Source organism: Oncorhynchus keta, chromosome 19, assembly GCF_023373465.1.
Source record: "Oncorhynchus keta strain PuntledgeMale-10-30-2019 chromosome 19, Oket_V2, whole genome shotgun sequence".
Taxonomy (NCBI): domain Eukaryota; kingdom Metazoa; phylum Chordata; class Actinopteri; order Salmoniformes; family Salmonidae; genus Oncorhynchus; species Oncorhynchus keta.
The window spans coordinates 10,058,646-10,075,685 of record NC_068439.1 but is presented as its reverse complement, the minus strand read 5'-3'; the positions used below and the strand labels follow the sequence as shown (position 1 = coordinate 10,075,685).

At 43.2% G+C, this 17,040-nt stretch overlaps 1 protein-coding gene across 3 annotated transcripts in view; it reads left to right on the top strand.

Annotated features, from left to right (window-relative positions):
- LOC118397627 (gamma-aminobutyric acid type B receptor subunit 1-like) overlaps positions 1 to 17,040 on the top strand; it is a 301,998-nt gene that overhangs the window by 150,523 nt on the left and 134,435 nt on the right. For all 3 annotated transcript variants that reach the window (XR_008070123.1, XM_052469313.1, XM_052469312.1), the window contains exon 10: positions 15,767 to 15,868. Coding sequence is in view for 2 of the 3 variants with exons in the window: in XM_052469313.1 (XP_052325273.1) it covers positions 15,767 to 15,868 (102 nt within the window). In the remaining variant the exon portion in view is untranslated. The remainder of the gene's footprint in view (positions 1 to 15,766; positions 15,869 to 17,040) is intronic.

Here is a 17,040-nt window from a genome sequence, read left to right as displayed (position 1 = left end):
TACACACAACAAGTAGGTCACATGTCAGTACATACAACCAGTAGGTCACATGTCAGTACAGACAACCAGTAGGTCACATGTCAGTACACACAACCAGTAGGTCACATGTCAGTACAGACAACCAGTAGGTCACATGTCAGTACACACAACCAGTAGGTCACATGTCAGTACAGACACACAACCAGTAGGTCACATGTCAGTACATACAACCAGTAGGTCACATGTCAGTACACACAACCAGTAGGTCACATGTCAGTACACACAACCAGTAGGTCACATGTCAGTACACACAACCAGTAGGTCACATGTCAGTACATACAACCAGTAGGTCACATGTCAGTACATACACACAACCAGTAGGTCACATGTCAGTACATACAACCAGTAGGTCACATGTCAGTACATACAACCAGTAGGTCACATGTCAGTACATACAACCAGTAGGTCACATGTCAGTACACACAACCAGTAGGTCACATGTCAGTACATACACACAACCAGTAGGTCACATGTCAGTACATACAACCAGTAGGTCACATGTCAGTACATACAACCAGTAGGTCACATGTCAGTACATACAACCAGTAGGTCACATGTCAGTACACACAACCAGTAGGTCACATGTCAGTACACACAACCAGTAGGTCACATGTCAGTACACACAACCAGTAGGTCACATGTCAGTACATACAACCAGTAGGTCACATGTCAGTACATACAACCAGTAGGTCACATGTCAGTACACACAACCAGTAGGTCACATGTCAGTACATACACACAACCAGTAGGTCACATGTCAGTACATACAACCAGTAGGTCACATGTCAGTACATACAACCAGTAGGTCACATGTCAGTACACACAACCAGTAGGTCACATGTCAGTACACACAACCAGTAGGTCACATGTCAGTACACACAACCAGTAGGTCACATGTCAGTACACACAACCAGTAGGTCACATGTCAGTACACACAACCAGTAGGTCACATGTCAGTACATACAACCAGTAGGTCACATGTCAGTACACACAACCAGTAGGTCACATGTCAGTACACACAACCAGTAGGTCACATGTCAGTACACACAACCAGTAGGTCACATGTCAGTACACACAACCAGTAGGTCACATGTCAGTACACACAACCAGTAGGTCACATGTCAGTACACACAACCAGTAGGTCACATGTCAGTACACACAACCAGTAGGTCACATGTCAGTACATACACACAACCAGTAGGTCACATGTCAGTACATACAACCAGTAGGTCACATGTCAGTACACACAACCAGTAGGTCACATGTCAGTACATACAACCAGTAGGTCACATGTCAGTACACACAACCAGTAGGTCACATGTCAGTACACACAACAAGTAGGTCACATGTCAGTACATACAACCAGTAGGTCACATGTCAGTACACACAACCAGTAGGTCACATGTCAGTACACACAACCAGTAGGTCACATGTCAGTACATACATACAACCAGTAGGTCACATGTCAGTACACACAACCAGTAGGTCACATGTCAGTACACACAACAAGTAGGTCACATGTCAGTACACACAACCAGTAGGTCACATGTCAGTACATACATACAACCAGTAGGTCACATGTCAGTACACACAACCAGTAGGTCACATGTCAGTACATACATACAACCAGTAGGTCACATGTCAGTACATACATACAACCAGTAGGTCACATGTCAGTACACACATACAACCAGTAGGTCACATGTCAGTACACACAACCAGTAGGTCACATGTCAGTACATACATACAACCAGTAGGTCACATGTCAGTACACACAACCAGTAGGTCACATGTCAGTACACACAACAAGTAGGTCACATGTCAGTACACACAACCAGTAGGTCACATGTCAGTACACACAACCAGTAGGTCACATGTCAGTACACACAACCAGTAGGTCACATGTCAGTACACACAACCAGTAGGTCACATGTCAGTACATACACACAACCAGTAGGTCACATGTCAGTACACACAACCAGTAGGTCACATGTCAGTACAGACAACAAGTAGGTCACATGTCAGTACACACAACCAGTAGGTCACATGTCAGTACATACATACAACCAGTAGGTCACATGTCAGTACATACATACAACCAGTAGGTCACATGTCAGTACACACATACAACCAGTAGGTCACATGTCAGTACACACAACCAGTAGGTCACATGTCAGTACATACATACAACCAGTAGGTCACATGTCAGTACACACAACCAGTAGGTCACATGTCAGTACAGACAACAAGTAGTCACATGTCAGTACACACAACCAGTAGGTCACATGTCAGTACACACAACCAGTAGGTCACATGTCAGTACAGACAACAAGTAGGTCACATGTCAGTACACACAACCAGTAGGTCACATGTCAGTACACACAACCAGTAGGTCACATGTCAGTACATACAACCAGTAGGTCACATGTCAGTACACACAACCAGTAGGTCACATGTCAGTACACACAACCAGTAGGTCACATGTCAGTACACACAACCAGTAGGTCACATGTCAGTACACACAACCAGTAGGTCACATGTCAGTACACACAACCAGTAGGTCACATGTCAGTACACACAACCAGTAGGTCACATGTCAGTACATACAACCAGTAGGTCACATGTCAGTACACACAACCAGTAGGTCACATGTCAGTACACACAACCAGTAGGTCACATGTCAGTACACACAACCAGTAGGTCACATGTCAGTACACACAACCAGTAGGTCACATGTCAGTACACACAACCAGTAGGTCACATGTCAGTACACACAACCAGTAGGTCACATGTCAGTACACACAACCAGTAGGTCACATGTCAGTACACACAACCAGTAGGTCACATGTCAGTACACACAACCAGTAGGTCACATGTCAGTACATACACACAACCAGTAGGTCACATGTCAGTACATACAACCAGTAGGTCACATGTCAGTACACACAACCAGTAGGTCACATGTCAGTACATACAACCAGTAGGTCACATGTCAGTACACACAACCAGTAGGTCACATGTCAGTACACACAACAAGTAGGTCACATGTCAGTACATACAACCAGTAGGTCACATGTCAGTACACACAACCAGTAGGTCACATGTCAGTACACACAACCAGTAGGTCACATGTCAGTACATACATACAACCAGTAGGTCACATGTCAGTACACACAACCAGTAGGTCACATGTCAGTACACACAACCAGTAGGTCACATGTCAGTACACACAACCAGTAGGTCACATGTCAGTACATACAACCAGTAGGTCACATGTCAGTACACACAACCAGTAGGTCACATGTCAGTACACACAACCAGTAGGTCACATGTCAGTACAGACAACCAGTAGGTCACATGTCAGTACACACAACCAGTAGGTCACATGTCAGTACAGACACACAACCAGTAGGTCACATGTCAGTACATACAACCAGTAGGTCACATGTCAGTACACACAACCAGTAGGTCACATGTCAGTACATACATACAACCAGTAGGTCACATGTCAGTACATACACACCAGTAGGTCACATGTCAGTACATACAACCAGTAGGTCACATGTCAGTACAGACAACCAGTAGGTCACATGTCAGTACACACAACCAGTAGGTCACATGTCAGTACAGACAACCAGTAGGTCACATGTCAGTACACACAACCAGTAGGTCACATGTCAGTACAGACACACAACCAGTAGGTCACATGTCAGTACATACAACCAGTAGGTCACATGTCAGTACACACAACCAGTAGGTCACATGTCAGTACACACAACCAGTAGGTCACATGTCAGTACACACAACCAGTAGGTCACATGTCAGTACATACAACCAGTAGGTCACATGTCAGTACATACACACAACCAGTAGGTCACATGTCAGTACATACAACCAGTAGGTCACATGTCAGTACATACAACCAGTAGGTCACATGTCAGTACATACAACCAGTAGGTCACATGTCAGTACACACAACCAGTAGGTCACATGTCAGTACATACAACCAGTAGGTCACATGTCAGTACATACAACCAGTAGGTCACATGTCAGTACATACAACCAGTAGGTCACATGTCAGTACATACAACCAGTAGGTCACATGTCAGTACACACAACCAGTAGGTCACATGTCAGTACACACAACCAGTAGGTCACATGTCAGTACACACAACCAGTAGGTCACATGTCAGTACATACAACCAGTAGGTCACATGTCAGTACATACAACCAGTAGGTCACATGTCAGTACACACAACCAGTAGGTCACATGTCAGTACATACACACAACCAGTAGGTCACATGTCAGTACATACAACCAGTAGGTCACATGTCAGTACATACAACCAGTAGGTCACATGTCAGTACACACAACCAGTAGGTCACATGTCAGTACACACAACCAGTAGGTCACATGTCAGTACACACAACCAGTAGGTCACATGTCAGTACACACAACCAGTAGGTCACATGTCAGTACACACAACCAGTAGGTCACATGTCAGTACATACAACCAGTAGGTCACATGTCAGTACACACAACCAGTAGGTCACATGTCAGTACACACAACCAGTAGGTCACATGTCAGTACACACAACCAGTAGGTCACATGTCAGTACACACAACCAGTAGGTCACATGTCAGTACACACAACCAGTAGGTCACATGTCAGTACACACAACCAGTAGGTCACATGTCAGTACACACAACCAGTAGGTCACATGTCAGTACATACACACAACCAGTAGGTCACATGTCAGTACATACAACCAGTAGGTCACATGTCAGTACACACAACCAGTAGGTCACATGTCAGTACATACAACCAGTAGGTCACATGTCAGTACACACAACCAGTAGGTCACATGTCAGTACACACAACAAGTAGGTCACATGTCAGTACATACAACCAGTAGGTCACATGTCAGTACACACAACCAGTAGGTCACATGTCAGTACACACAACCAGTAGGTCACATGTCAGTACATACATACAACCAGTAGGTCACATGTCAGTACACACAACCAGTAGGTCACATGTCAGTACACACAACAAGTAGGTCACATGTCAGTACACACAACCAGTAGGTCACATGTCAGTACATACATACAACCAGTAGGTCACATGTCAGTACACACAACCAGTAGGTCACATGTCAGTACATACATACAACCAGTAGGTCACATGTCAGTACATACATACAACCAGTAGGTCACATGTCAGTACACACATACAACCAGTAGGTCACATGTCAGTACACACAACCAGTAGGTCACATGTCAGTACATACATACAACCAGTAGGTCACATGTCAGTACACACAACCAGTAGGTCACATGTCAGTACACACAACAAGTAGGTCACATGTCAGTACACACAACCAGTAGGTCACATGTCAGTACACACAACCAGTAGGTCACATGTCAGTACACACAACCAGTAGGTCACATGTCAGTACACACAACCAGTAGGTCACATGTCAGTACATACACACAACCAGTAGGTCACATGTCAGTACACACAACCAGTAGGTCACATGTCAGTACAGACAACAAGTAGGTCACATGTCAGTACACACAACCAGTAGGTCACATGTCAGTACATACATACAACCAGTAGGTCACATGTCAGTACATACATACAACCAGTAGGTCACATGTCAGTACACACATACAACCAGTAGGTCACATGTCAGTACACACAACCAGTAGGTCACATGTCAGTACATACATACAACCAGTAGGTCACATGTCAGTACACACAACCAGTAGGTCACATGTCAGTACAGACAACAAGTAGGTCACATGTCAGTACACACAACCAGTAGGTCACATGTCAGTACACACAACCAGTAGGTCACATGTCAGTACAGACAACAAGTAGGTCACATGTCAGTACACACAACCAGTAGGTCACATGTCAGTACACACAACCAGTAGGTCACATGTCAGTACATACAACCAGTAGGTCACATGTCAGTACACACAACCAGTAGGTCACATGTCAGTACACACAACCAGTAGGTCACATGTCAGTACACACAACCAGTAGGTCACATGTCAGTACACACAACCAGTAGGTCACATGTCAGTACACACAACCAGTAGGTCACATGTCAGTACACACAACCAGTAGGTCACATGTCAGTACATACAACCAGTAGGTCACATGTCAGTACACACAACCAGTAGGTCACATGTCAGTACACACAACCAGTAGGTCACATGTCAGTACACACAACCAGTAGGTCACATGTCAGTACACACAACCAGTAGGTCACATGTCAGTACACACAACCAGTAGGTCACATGTCAGTACACACAACCAGTAGGTCACATGTCAGTACACACAACCAGTAGGTCACATGTCAGTACACACAACCAGTAGGTCACATGTCAGTACACACAACCAGTAGGTCACATGTCAGTACATACACACAACCAGTAGGTCACATGTCAGTACATACAACCAGTAGGTCACATGTCAGTACACACAACCAGTAGGTCACATGTCAGTACATACAACCAGTAGGTCACATGTCAGTACACACAACCAGTAGGTCACATGTCAGTACACACAACAAGTAGGTCACATGTCAGTACATACAACCAGTAGGTCACATGTCAGTACACACAACCAGTAGGTCACATGTCAGTACACACAACCAGTAGGTCACATGTCAGTACATACATACAACCAGTAGGTCACATGTCAGTACACACAACCAGTAGGTCACATGTCAGTACACACAACAAGTAGGTCACATGTCAGTACACACAACCAGTAGGTCACATGTCAGTACATACATACAACCAGTAGGTCACATGTCAGTACACACAACCAGTAGGTCACATGTCAGTACATACATACAACCAGTAGGTCACATGTCAGTACATACATACAACCAGTAGGTCACATGTCAGTACACACATACAACCAGTAGGTCACATGTCAGTACACACAACCAGTAGGTCACATGTCAGTACATACATACAACCAGTAGGTCACATGTCAGTACACACAACCAGTAGGTCACATGTCAGTACACACAACAAGTAGGTCACATGTCAGTACACACAACCAGTAGGTCACATGTCAGTACACACAACCAGTAGGTCACATGTCAGTACACACAACCAGTAGGTCACATGTCAGTACACACAACCAGTAGGTCACATGTCAGTACATACACACAACCAGTAGGTCACATGTCAGTACACACAACCAGTAGGTCACATGTCAGTACAGACAACAAGTAGGTCACATGTCAGTACACACAACCAGTAGGTCACATGTCAGTACATACAACCAGTAGGTCACATGTCAGTACACACAACCAGTAGGTCACATGTCAGTACAGACAACAAGTAGGTCACATGTCAGTACACACAACCAGTAGGTCACATGTCAGTACACACAACCAGTAGGTCACATGTCAGTACAGACAACAAGTAGGTCACATGTCAGTACACACAACCAGTAGGTCACATGTCAGTACACACAACCAGTAGGTCACATGTCAGTACATACAACCAGTAGGTCACATGTCAGTACACACAACCAGTAGGTCACATGTCAGTACACACAACCAGTAGGTCACATGTCAGTACACACAACCAGTAGGTCACATGTCAGTACACACAACCAGTAGGTCACATGTCAGTACACACAACCAGTAGGTCACATGTCAGTACACACAACCAGTAGGTCACATGTCAGTACACACAACCAGTAGGTCACATGTCAGTACACACAACCAGTAGGTCACATGTCAGTACACACAACCAGTAGGTCACATGTCAGTACACACAACCAGTAGGTCACATGTCAGTACATACAACCAGTAGGTCACATGTCAGTACATACAACCAGTAGGTCACATGTCAGTACACACAACCAGTAGGTCACATGTCAGTACACACAACCAGTAGGTCACATGTCAGTACATACAACCAGTAGGTCACATGTCAGTACACACAACCAGTAGGTCACATGTCAGTACACACAACCAGTAGGTCACATGTCAGTACATACAACCAGTAGGTCACATGTCAGTACACACAACCAGTAGGTCACATGTCAGTACATACAACCAGTAGGTCACATGTCAGTACACACAACCAGTAGGTCACATGTCAGTACACACAACCAGTAGGTCACATGTCAGTACAGACACACAACCAGTAGGTCACATGTCAGTACACACAACCAGTAGGTCACATGTCAGTACACACAACCAGTAGGTCACATGTCAGTACACACAACCAGTAGGTCACATGTCAGTACACACAACCAGTAGGTCACATGTCAGTACACACAACCAGTAGGTCACATGTCAGTACACACAACCAGTAGGTCACATGTCAGTACAGACATACAACCAGTAGGTCACATGTCAGTACAGACATACAACCAGTAGGTCACATGTCAGTACATACACACAACCAGTAGGTCACATGTCAGTACATACACACAACCAGTAGGTCACATGTCAGTACACACAACCAGTAGGTCACATGTCAGTACATACAACCAGTAGGTCACATGTCAGTACACACACACAACCAGTAGGTCACATGTCAGTACAGACATACAACCAGTAGGTCACATGTCAGTACATACACACAACCAGTAGGTCACATGTCAGTACATACACACAACCAGTAGGTCACATGTCAGTACATACACACAACCAGTAGGTCACATGTCAGTACATACACACAACCAGTAGGTCACATGTCAGTACACACAACCAGTAGGTCACATGTCAGTACACACAACCAGTAGGTCACATGTCAGTACATACAACCAGTAGGTCACATGTCAGTACAGACACACAACCAGTAGGTCACATGTCAGTACATACAACCAGTAGGTCACATGTCAGTACACACAACCAGTAGGTCACATGTCAGTACACACAACCAGTAGGTCACATGTCAGTACACACAACCAGTAGGTCACATGTCAGTACACACAACCAGTAGGTCACATGTCAGTACATACAACCAGTAGGTCACATGTCAGTACAGACACACAACCAGTAGGTCACATGTCAGTACATACAACCAGTAGGTCACATGTCAGTACAGACACACAACCAGTAGGTCACATGTCAGTACATACAACCAGTAGGTCACATGTCAGTACACACAACCAGTAGGTCACATGTCAGTACATACAACCAGTAGGTCACATGTCAGTACATACAACCAGTAGGTCACATGTCAGTACACACAACCAGTAGGTCACATGTCAGTACATACAACCAGTAGGTCACATGTCAGTACATACAACCAGTAGGTCACATGTCAGTACATACAACCAGTAGGTCACATGGGGGAGAGGCGTTGTGAGGTGCTGATTTATCTGTTTTTTGAAAAACAGGTTTTCCAGGTGTTTACTTGCGTTACATAAGATGGAAGGGAGTTCCATGCACTCATGGCTCTGTATAATAGGGTATGTTTCCTGGAATGTGTTCTGAACCTGGGGTAAGTGTGTGTGTAAGTTGACTCTGCAAAAAATTTGGAATTTCTGAAACATTCATGTTTCTTGTAAAAACAAGAAGTGACGCAGTCAGTCTTTCCTCAACTCTTAGCCAGGACATACTGGCTTGCATAGTATTAATATTAGTCCTCTGATTACAATGAAGAGCAAGCTGTGTCTCTCTGTTATGGGCCAGCTGCAGCTTAACTAGGTCCTTATTTGCAGCACTTGACCATATGTCTGGACAATAAACAGGATAAGATAAAACTAGAGCCTGCAGGACTTTGTGGAGTGTGTTGTCAGAAAAGCAGAGCATCTCTTTATTACGGACAGACCTCTCCCCCATCTTTACAGCTACTGAATCTATATGTTTTGACCATGACCGTTTACATTCTAAGGTGATACCAAGTAATTTAGTCTCCTCAACTTGTTCAACAGAAACACCATTCATTACCAGATTCATCTGAGGTCTAGAACTTAGGGAATGATTTGTACCAAATACAGTTTTAGAGATGTTCGGGATCAGTTTATTGCTGGCCACCCATTCCAAAACAAACTGCAACTCTTTGTTAAAGGTTACAGTGACTTCATTAGCTGTGTTTGCTGATGAGTATATGGTTGAATCATCAGCATATATGGACACACATGCTTTGTTTAATGCCAGTGGCAGGTCATTGGTAAAAATAGAAAAGAGTAGAGGGCCTAGAGAGCTACCCTGCGGTACACCACACGTTACATGTTTGACATTAGAGAAGCTTCCATTAAATAAAACCCTCTAAGTTATATTAAATAGATAGCCTGGATACAGCCCTTAGCTGTGGTATATTGGCCATATACCACTAACCAATGAGGTGCCTTATTGCTATAATACATTGGTTACCAACATAATTAGAGCAGAATCCACAATATGGCAGAGGTTGAAAAGCCATAACACATATTTTCTCAACAGATGATTATGGGCAATAATAATGCCTCGCAAACGTCCATTAAAACTGTACATTTAAAGTCCGTAAACTCGGCAAGAGTCTATTGTCTTGCTGATAGCCCGTCAAGGACATGTTGTTTCCAGAGCTCACAGGTGTGCCTGGCATGGATTGTGACTCCTTCACGTTCCTTGCCCTCTTCTACTGGTCATTCTCCGCCTGACTCTCCGCAAATGATGAGTGACTCTCCGCCAATACCGCTTGGCTCTGGACCAATGCATCAGTTGCCGCCCCTCTCTCTGCCCTCAGATAATGTTTCTCTTTCTGTAGCTTAATCGTTTCTTTGTTTAATATTATGGTATTTCTATTCCATGAAAAAAACTAAAATCTGATTGATTTATCAAGACCAGTCCCCACGCTCTGTCATTCAGTGATATTCCCTATTGTCCTGCTGAAAGTTGAAATAAACATCTGCATTTTGAAAGAGTATTTCTGTCATTATTTTATTAACGAAAGCATAAAGATGTTGATGAAGAAATACTGTACAACATTTTGCAGTTGCATTAGGTTTGGAGTTAGAAATGTAAAACTTTAGTGTACTTAATACATTCAAGTTGGGGGGATTTTCTTCACACCTTACCTAGATGAGCTATTAGACTATCCTTTTGCAAAGGTATGACGAGTCTGTTGTCCCGCTGATAGCCAATTCATGGAAACATTGTTTGCAGAATTCACAGACTGCTAACACGTGTGAAAAACAAAATGCCTCCAGCATCTAGAGTGGTAGAAATATATTATTGAATTCGAAAAATAAATTAAAACCCGCATGACGTTCTGTTTTATACTAACACGTGGTTGCCATGGGGAATCATCCAATAATAACTGGTTTGACACGGCTCTCGGAACTCATTAAAAGGCGGCTACTACATGAAACTACATGATACTACATGATACTACATGAAACTACATGATACTACATGAAACTACATGAAACTACATGATACTACATGAAACTACATGAAACTACATGATACTACATGAAACTACATGAAACTACATGATACTACATGAAACTACATGATACTACATGAAACTACATGATACTACATGAAACTACATGAAACTACATGATACTACATGAAACTACATGAAACTACATGATACTACATGAAACTACATGAAACTACATGATACTACATGAAACTACATGATACTACTTGCAGATCAATAACGTGTCCCTGTAGATCTAATTATATTTAGAGGATTGGAGGATTCTAAATTAATATCTATGGGGCATTTTTCTTTGGATGGGCAAATCTGGTCTGTGATGTTGATTTAGAAATGTAGAACCTTACAGAGAATATCTAAGCAGTTTTTATATAATTATAATGCAGTGTTAATTATAATAATAATTGTTGGATAACAGATCGGCTCTCGGGACTCATTAAGAGGCCTCAATCTTCAATGTGATCATGAATTCAGAACGTTACACCCATAGGTTTTAGGCCTGCAGTAGGTTATAATAATCCATGCCTTCCAAAAGTTATGTGTGGAGTTAGAATTTCGGCTGTCAGAAGTATTAAAATCAACCAATGTCAGCCTTTAAATGCTTTATTATCCAAATGTTTAATTTGCGTGTGGGTGACGGAGAGAAACAAAGTGGTACAGTTTGAGGCCATGAGGCGGAGAGTGATGCGGGCGCCGGAGAGAAAATAAATGAGTAAAAAACAGCTGCTTAGATATTCTCTGTAAGGTTTTGCATTTATAAATCAATATCACAGACCAGAAAAATGCCCCTTAGATATTAATTTAGAATCCTCCAATCCTCTAAATATAATTAGATCTACAGGGACACGTTATTGATCTGCAAGTATTTTCATGTAGTTTCATGTGGTACCTTTTAATGAGTTCCGAGAGCCGTGTCATACCAGTTATTATTGGATTATTCACCATGGCAACCACTTGTTAGTATAAAACAGAAGCCGCATTTTTAGTGATTTCCGAGAGCCGTGTCAGTTGAAGTCGGATGTTTGCATACACCTTAGCCAAATACATTTAAACTTAGTTTTTCACAATCCCTGACAATTAATCCTGGTAAAAAGTCCCTGTTTTAGATCAGTTAGGATCACCACTTCATTTTAAGAATGTGAAATGTCAGAATAGTCATAGAGAGAATGTCACGACTTCCGCCGAAGTCGGTCCCTCTCCTTGTTTAGGCGGCATTCGGCGGTTGGCGTCACCGGTCTACTAGCCATCGCCAATCCACTTTTCATTTTCCATTTGTTTTGTCTTTGTTTTACACACCTGGTTTCAATTCCCCAATTACATGTTCATTATTTAACCCTCTGTTTCCCCCATGGTTTTTGTGTGTGATTGTTTTATGAATATTGCTCGGTATTACGACATGTTATTGGCATATTTGAGTAACTTACTTGTGTTACTTATCTCTGCTGTCCTGCGCCTGACTCCTCTGCACCAGCTACACCCAGACCATTACAGAGAATTATTTATTTCAGCTTTTATTTCTTTCATCACATTCCCAGTGGGTCAGAAGTTTACATACACTCAATATCATAGTAGTATAGTAATATCATCAACCATGTGTAGTTAACTAGTGATTATGACTGATTGTTTTTTATAAGGTAAGTTTAATGCTAGCTAGCAACTTACCTTGGTTTCTTACTGCATTCGCGTAACAGGCAGGCTCCTCGTGGAGTGCAATGTAATCAGGTGGTTAGAGCGTTGGACTAGTTAACTGTAAGGTTTTTTCTTTTTTTTCTTCTGTGTTATTAACTTGTTTATTGTTTACTCCATGTGTAACTTTGTGTTGTTGTCTGTTCACACTGCTATGCTTTATCTTGGCCAGGTCGCAGTTGTAAATGAGAACTTGTTCTCAACTAGCCTACCTGGTTAAATAAAGGTGAAATAAAAAATAAAAATAAAATGTTGCAAAATTGAATCCCCGAGCTGACAAGGTAAAATTTGTCATTCTGACCCTGAACAAGGCAGTTAACCCACTGTTCCTAGGCCGTCATTGAAAATAAGAATGTGTTCTTAACTGACTTGCCTGGTTAAATAAAGGGTAAATAAAGGTGTAAAAAAAATAGCCAATTTTTTTAAATTGGCCAAATCGGTGTCCATAAATATTTCCGATTGTTGTAAAAACTTGAAATCGGCCCTAATTAATCGGTCCGCCTCTAATCTGTACCAAACTTGAGGTTGTATTTCCAGGCTTTAGCATTTCATCCCATCCTTAATTGGTTTAGACATAATTATTCCTCCCCCTGGCAGAGTATAGAGAGAAATATGGTGTCTCCTATTGTCCTGGAAGAGGTGGTCTCCACTGATATATTCCTTAAACAATGTAATATGGTGTCTCCTATAGTCCTGGAAGAGGTGGTCTCCACTGATATATCCCTTAAACATTGTAATATGGTGTCTCCTATTGCCCTGTAAGAGGTGGTCTCCACTGATACATCCTTAAACAATGTAATATGGTGTCTCCTATTGCCCTGGAAGAGGTGGTCTCCACTAATACATCCTTAAACAATGTAATATGGTGTCTCCTATTGCCCTGTAAGAGGTGGTCTCCACTGATATATCCATTAAACAATGTAATATGGTGTCTCCTAATGTCCTGTAAGAGGAGGTCCCCACTGATACATCCCTTAAACAATGTAATATGGTGTCTCCTATTGTCCTGTAAGAGGTGGTCTCCACTGATACATCCTTAAACAATGTAATATGGTGTCTCCTAATGTCCTGTAAGAGGTGGTCTCCACTGATATATCCCTTAAACAATGTAATATGGTGTCTCCTATTGCCCTGTAAGAGGTGGTCTCCACTGATATATCCTTAAACAATGTAATATGGTGTCTCCTATTGTCCTGGAAGAGGTGGTCTCCACTTATACCTCCCTTTAGCAATGTAAACTACACTTTGGTCCTATTATTGCTCACACAATTTATATTTGTCGCAAAATTGTAAAACAATGTAACTGAGAATCAAAATGGCATGCCCATACTCAGAGTTATAGCATGCCTATACTCAGAGTTATAGCATGCCCATACTCAGAGTTATAGCATGCCCATACTCAGAGTTATAGCATGCCCATACTCAGAGTTATAGCATGCCTATACTCAGAGTTATAGCATGCCTATACTCAGAGTTATAGCATGCCCATACTCAGAGTTATAGCATGCCCATACTCAGAGTTATAGCATGCCTATACTCAGAGTTATAGCATGCCCATACTCAGAGTTATAGCATGCCTATACTCAGAGTTATAGCATGCCTATACTCAGAGTTATAGCATGCCTATACTCAGAGTTATAGCATGCCCATACTCAGAGTTATAGCATGCCTATACTCAGAGTTATAGCATGCCCATACTCAGAGTTATAGCATGCCCATACTCAGAGTTATAGCATGCCTATACTCAGAGTTATAGCATGCCTATACTCAGAGTTATAGCATGCCTATACTCAGAGTTATAGCATGCCTATACTCAGAGTTATAGCATGCCCATACTCAGAGTTATAGCATGCCCATACTCAGAGTTATAGCATGCCCATACTCAGAGTTATAGCATGCCCATACTCAGAGTTATAGCATGCCCATACTCAGAGTTATAGCATGCCTATACTCAGAGTTATAGCATGCTCATACTCAGAGTTATAGCATGCCCATACTCAGAGTTATAGGGGGTTGGGGACTGACAACCAACCTGTTGATTTCATGCAATTCTACACATTTTGCCATGACTTATCCCATATAAATTATATCTGAGTGAGAGTCACTTACAAAATCAAATTGGGGCCCCCTGGAGGTTAGGGGCCCTGGGCACGAGCCCTGTGTGGCCGGCTGGTATCCGGACATGATGCTCCAAGTTTAGACAGCTGGACTAATTTAGCAATAAAGCAAGTGTTAGCTGACATGGCTAATTGAATGACTGACGTAACAAGAGAACATTTGCTTATGCAAAACTCAATTTTTGTACTTGCACATACTATTCTATCGCTCAACATTACCTTCAGAACCCGAATGAGTTCTGCTTATGTCTGGAGCCAGCCCTGGTCTGTGTTTCTGTCTGTGTTTCTGTCTGTTTGTCTGTCTGTGTTTCTGTCTGTGTGTCTGTCTGTGTTTCTGTCTGTGTTTCTGTCTGTGTGTCTGTCTGTGTTTCTGTCTGTGTTTCTGTCTGTGTGTCTGTCTGTGTTTCTGTCTGTTCTGTCAAGACATGTTGTACTGAAAATACTAAACAAAAAGCATCTGAATGAAGTGATTGATGGCAGTTTTCATGTCTTATCTCTCCTCCAGACGCTGGATGATCTCGAGGCAAGGACCAAGGAGGCTGGGATAGAGATCAGTGTTCGCCAAAGCTTCCTCACCGACCCCGCCCCAGCTGTCAAGAACCTCAAGGTGCCTCCTTCACTTCCCACCTTCCTCCCGTCCTCCCTTTTTCCCTCTCCCTCTTACCTCCCTCCCTTCCTCCCTCCCTTCCTCCCTCTTTCCCTCTCCCTCTTACCTCCCTCCCTTCCTGCCTCCCTCTTTCCCTCTCCCTCTTACCTCCCTCCCTTCCTGCCTCCCTCCCTTCCTCCCTCTTTCCCTCTCCCTCTTACCTCCCTCCCTTTCTCCCTCCCTCTCTCTCACCTCCCTCCCTCCTTCCCTTACACTCTCTTCCTGGTTTATCCCCCCTGCTGCCATAGCAACTGCCAGGTGATTGAACACATGAGATCAATCACGTCCGAGCCTGGTGAACAAACCCCAGAGAGACTCTAACACACGCGCACGCACGCACGCACGCACGCACGCACGCACGCACGCACGCACGCACGCACGCACGCACGCACGCACACACACACACACACACACACACACACACACACACACACACACACACACACACACACACACACACACACACACACACACACACACACACACACACACACACACACACACACACACACACACACACACCATTAGTACACAGGAGCAGCAAGGACCCCGGCTGGCATAACGAATCAGACATAATCACCGCTGCCACCACACCCGCAGAAACACTGGGCGAGCTGGAAATCCTGTCTTTTATTTTGAAGAGACACAAGTTAATTAGAGCATAAGGTTGACCCCCTCTACCCTCTACCTTTCTGTTCTCCCTCTACCCTCCTCTACCTTTCTGTTCCCCCTCTACCTTTCTGTTCCCCTTTCTACCCTCCTCTACCTTTCCGTTCCCCCTCTACCTTTCTGTTCCCCTTTCTACCCTCCTCTACCTTTCCGTTCCCCTTCCCCCCTCTACCTCCTGTAGTGTCTTGACGATGATTATTAAAGGGATGACTGTTATATTATCAAATTAATTCTCTGTGTAATGATTGCGTGATTAAACTAATCATGTAAACATGAATTAACTAGGAATATCTTATCGATATGAAAATATCTGAAGAGAGTTCAATTCAGAAAATAGTAACTCTTTAAACATGTTCCCGTGGTTCCCCCGACTTCCAGTCTTTGGTTTTGTAGATTTATTAACCATTCGTGAGGTTTGGACTGCGTCCTCACGTCTTCTGGTTTCAGAGTTCTATCCATTACGG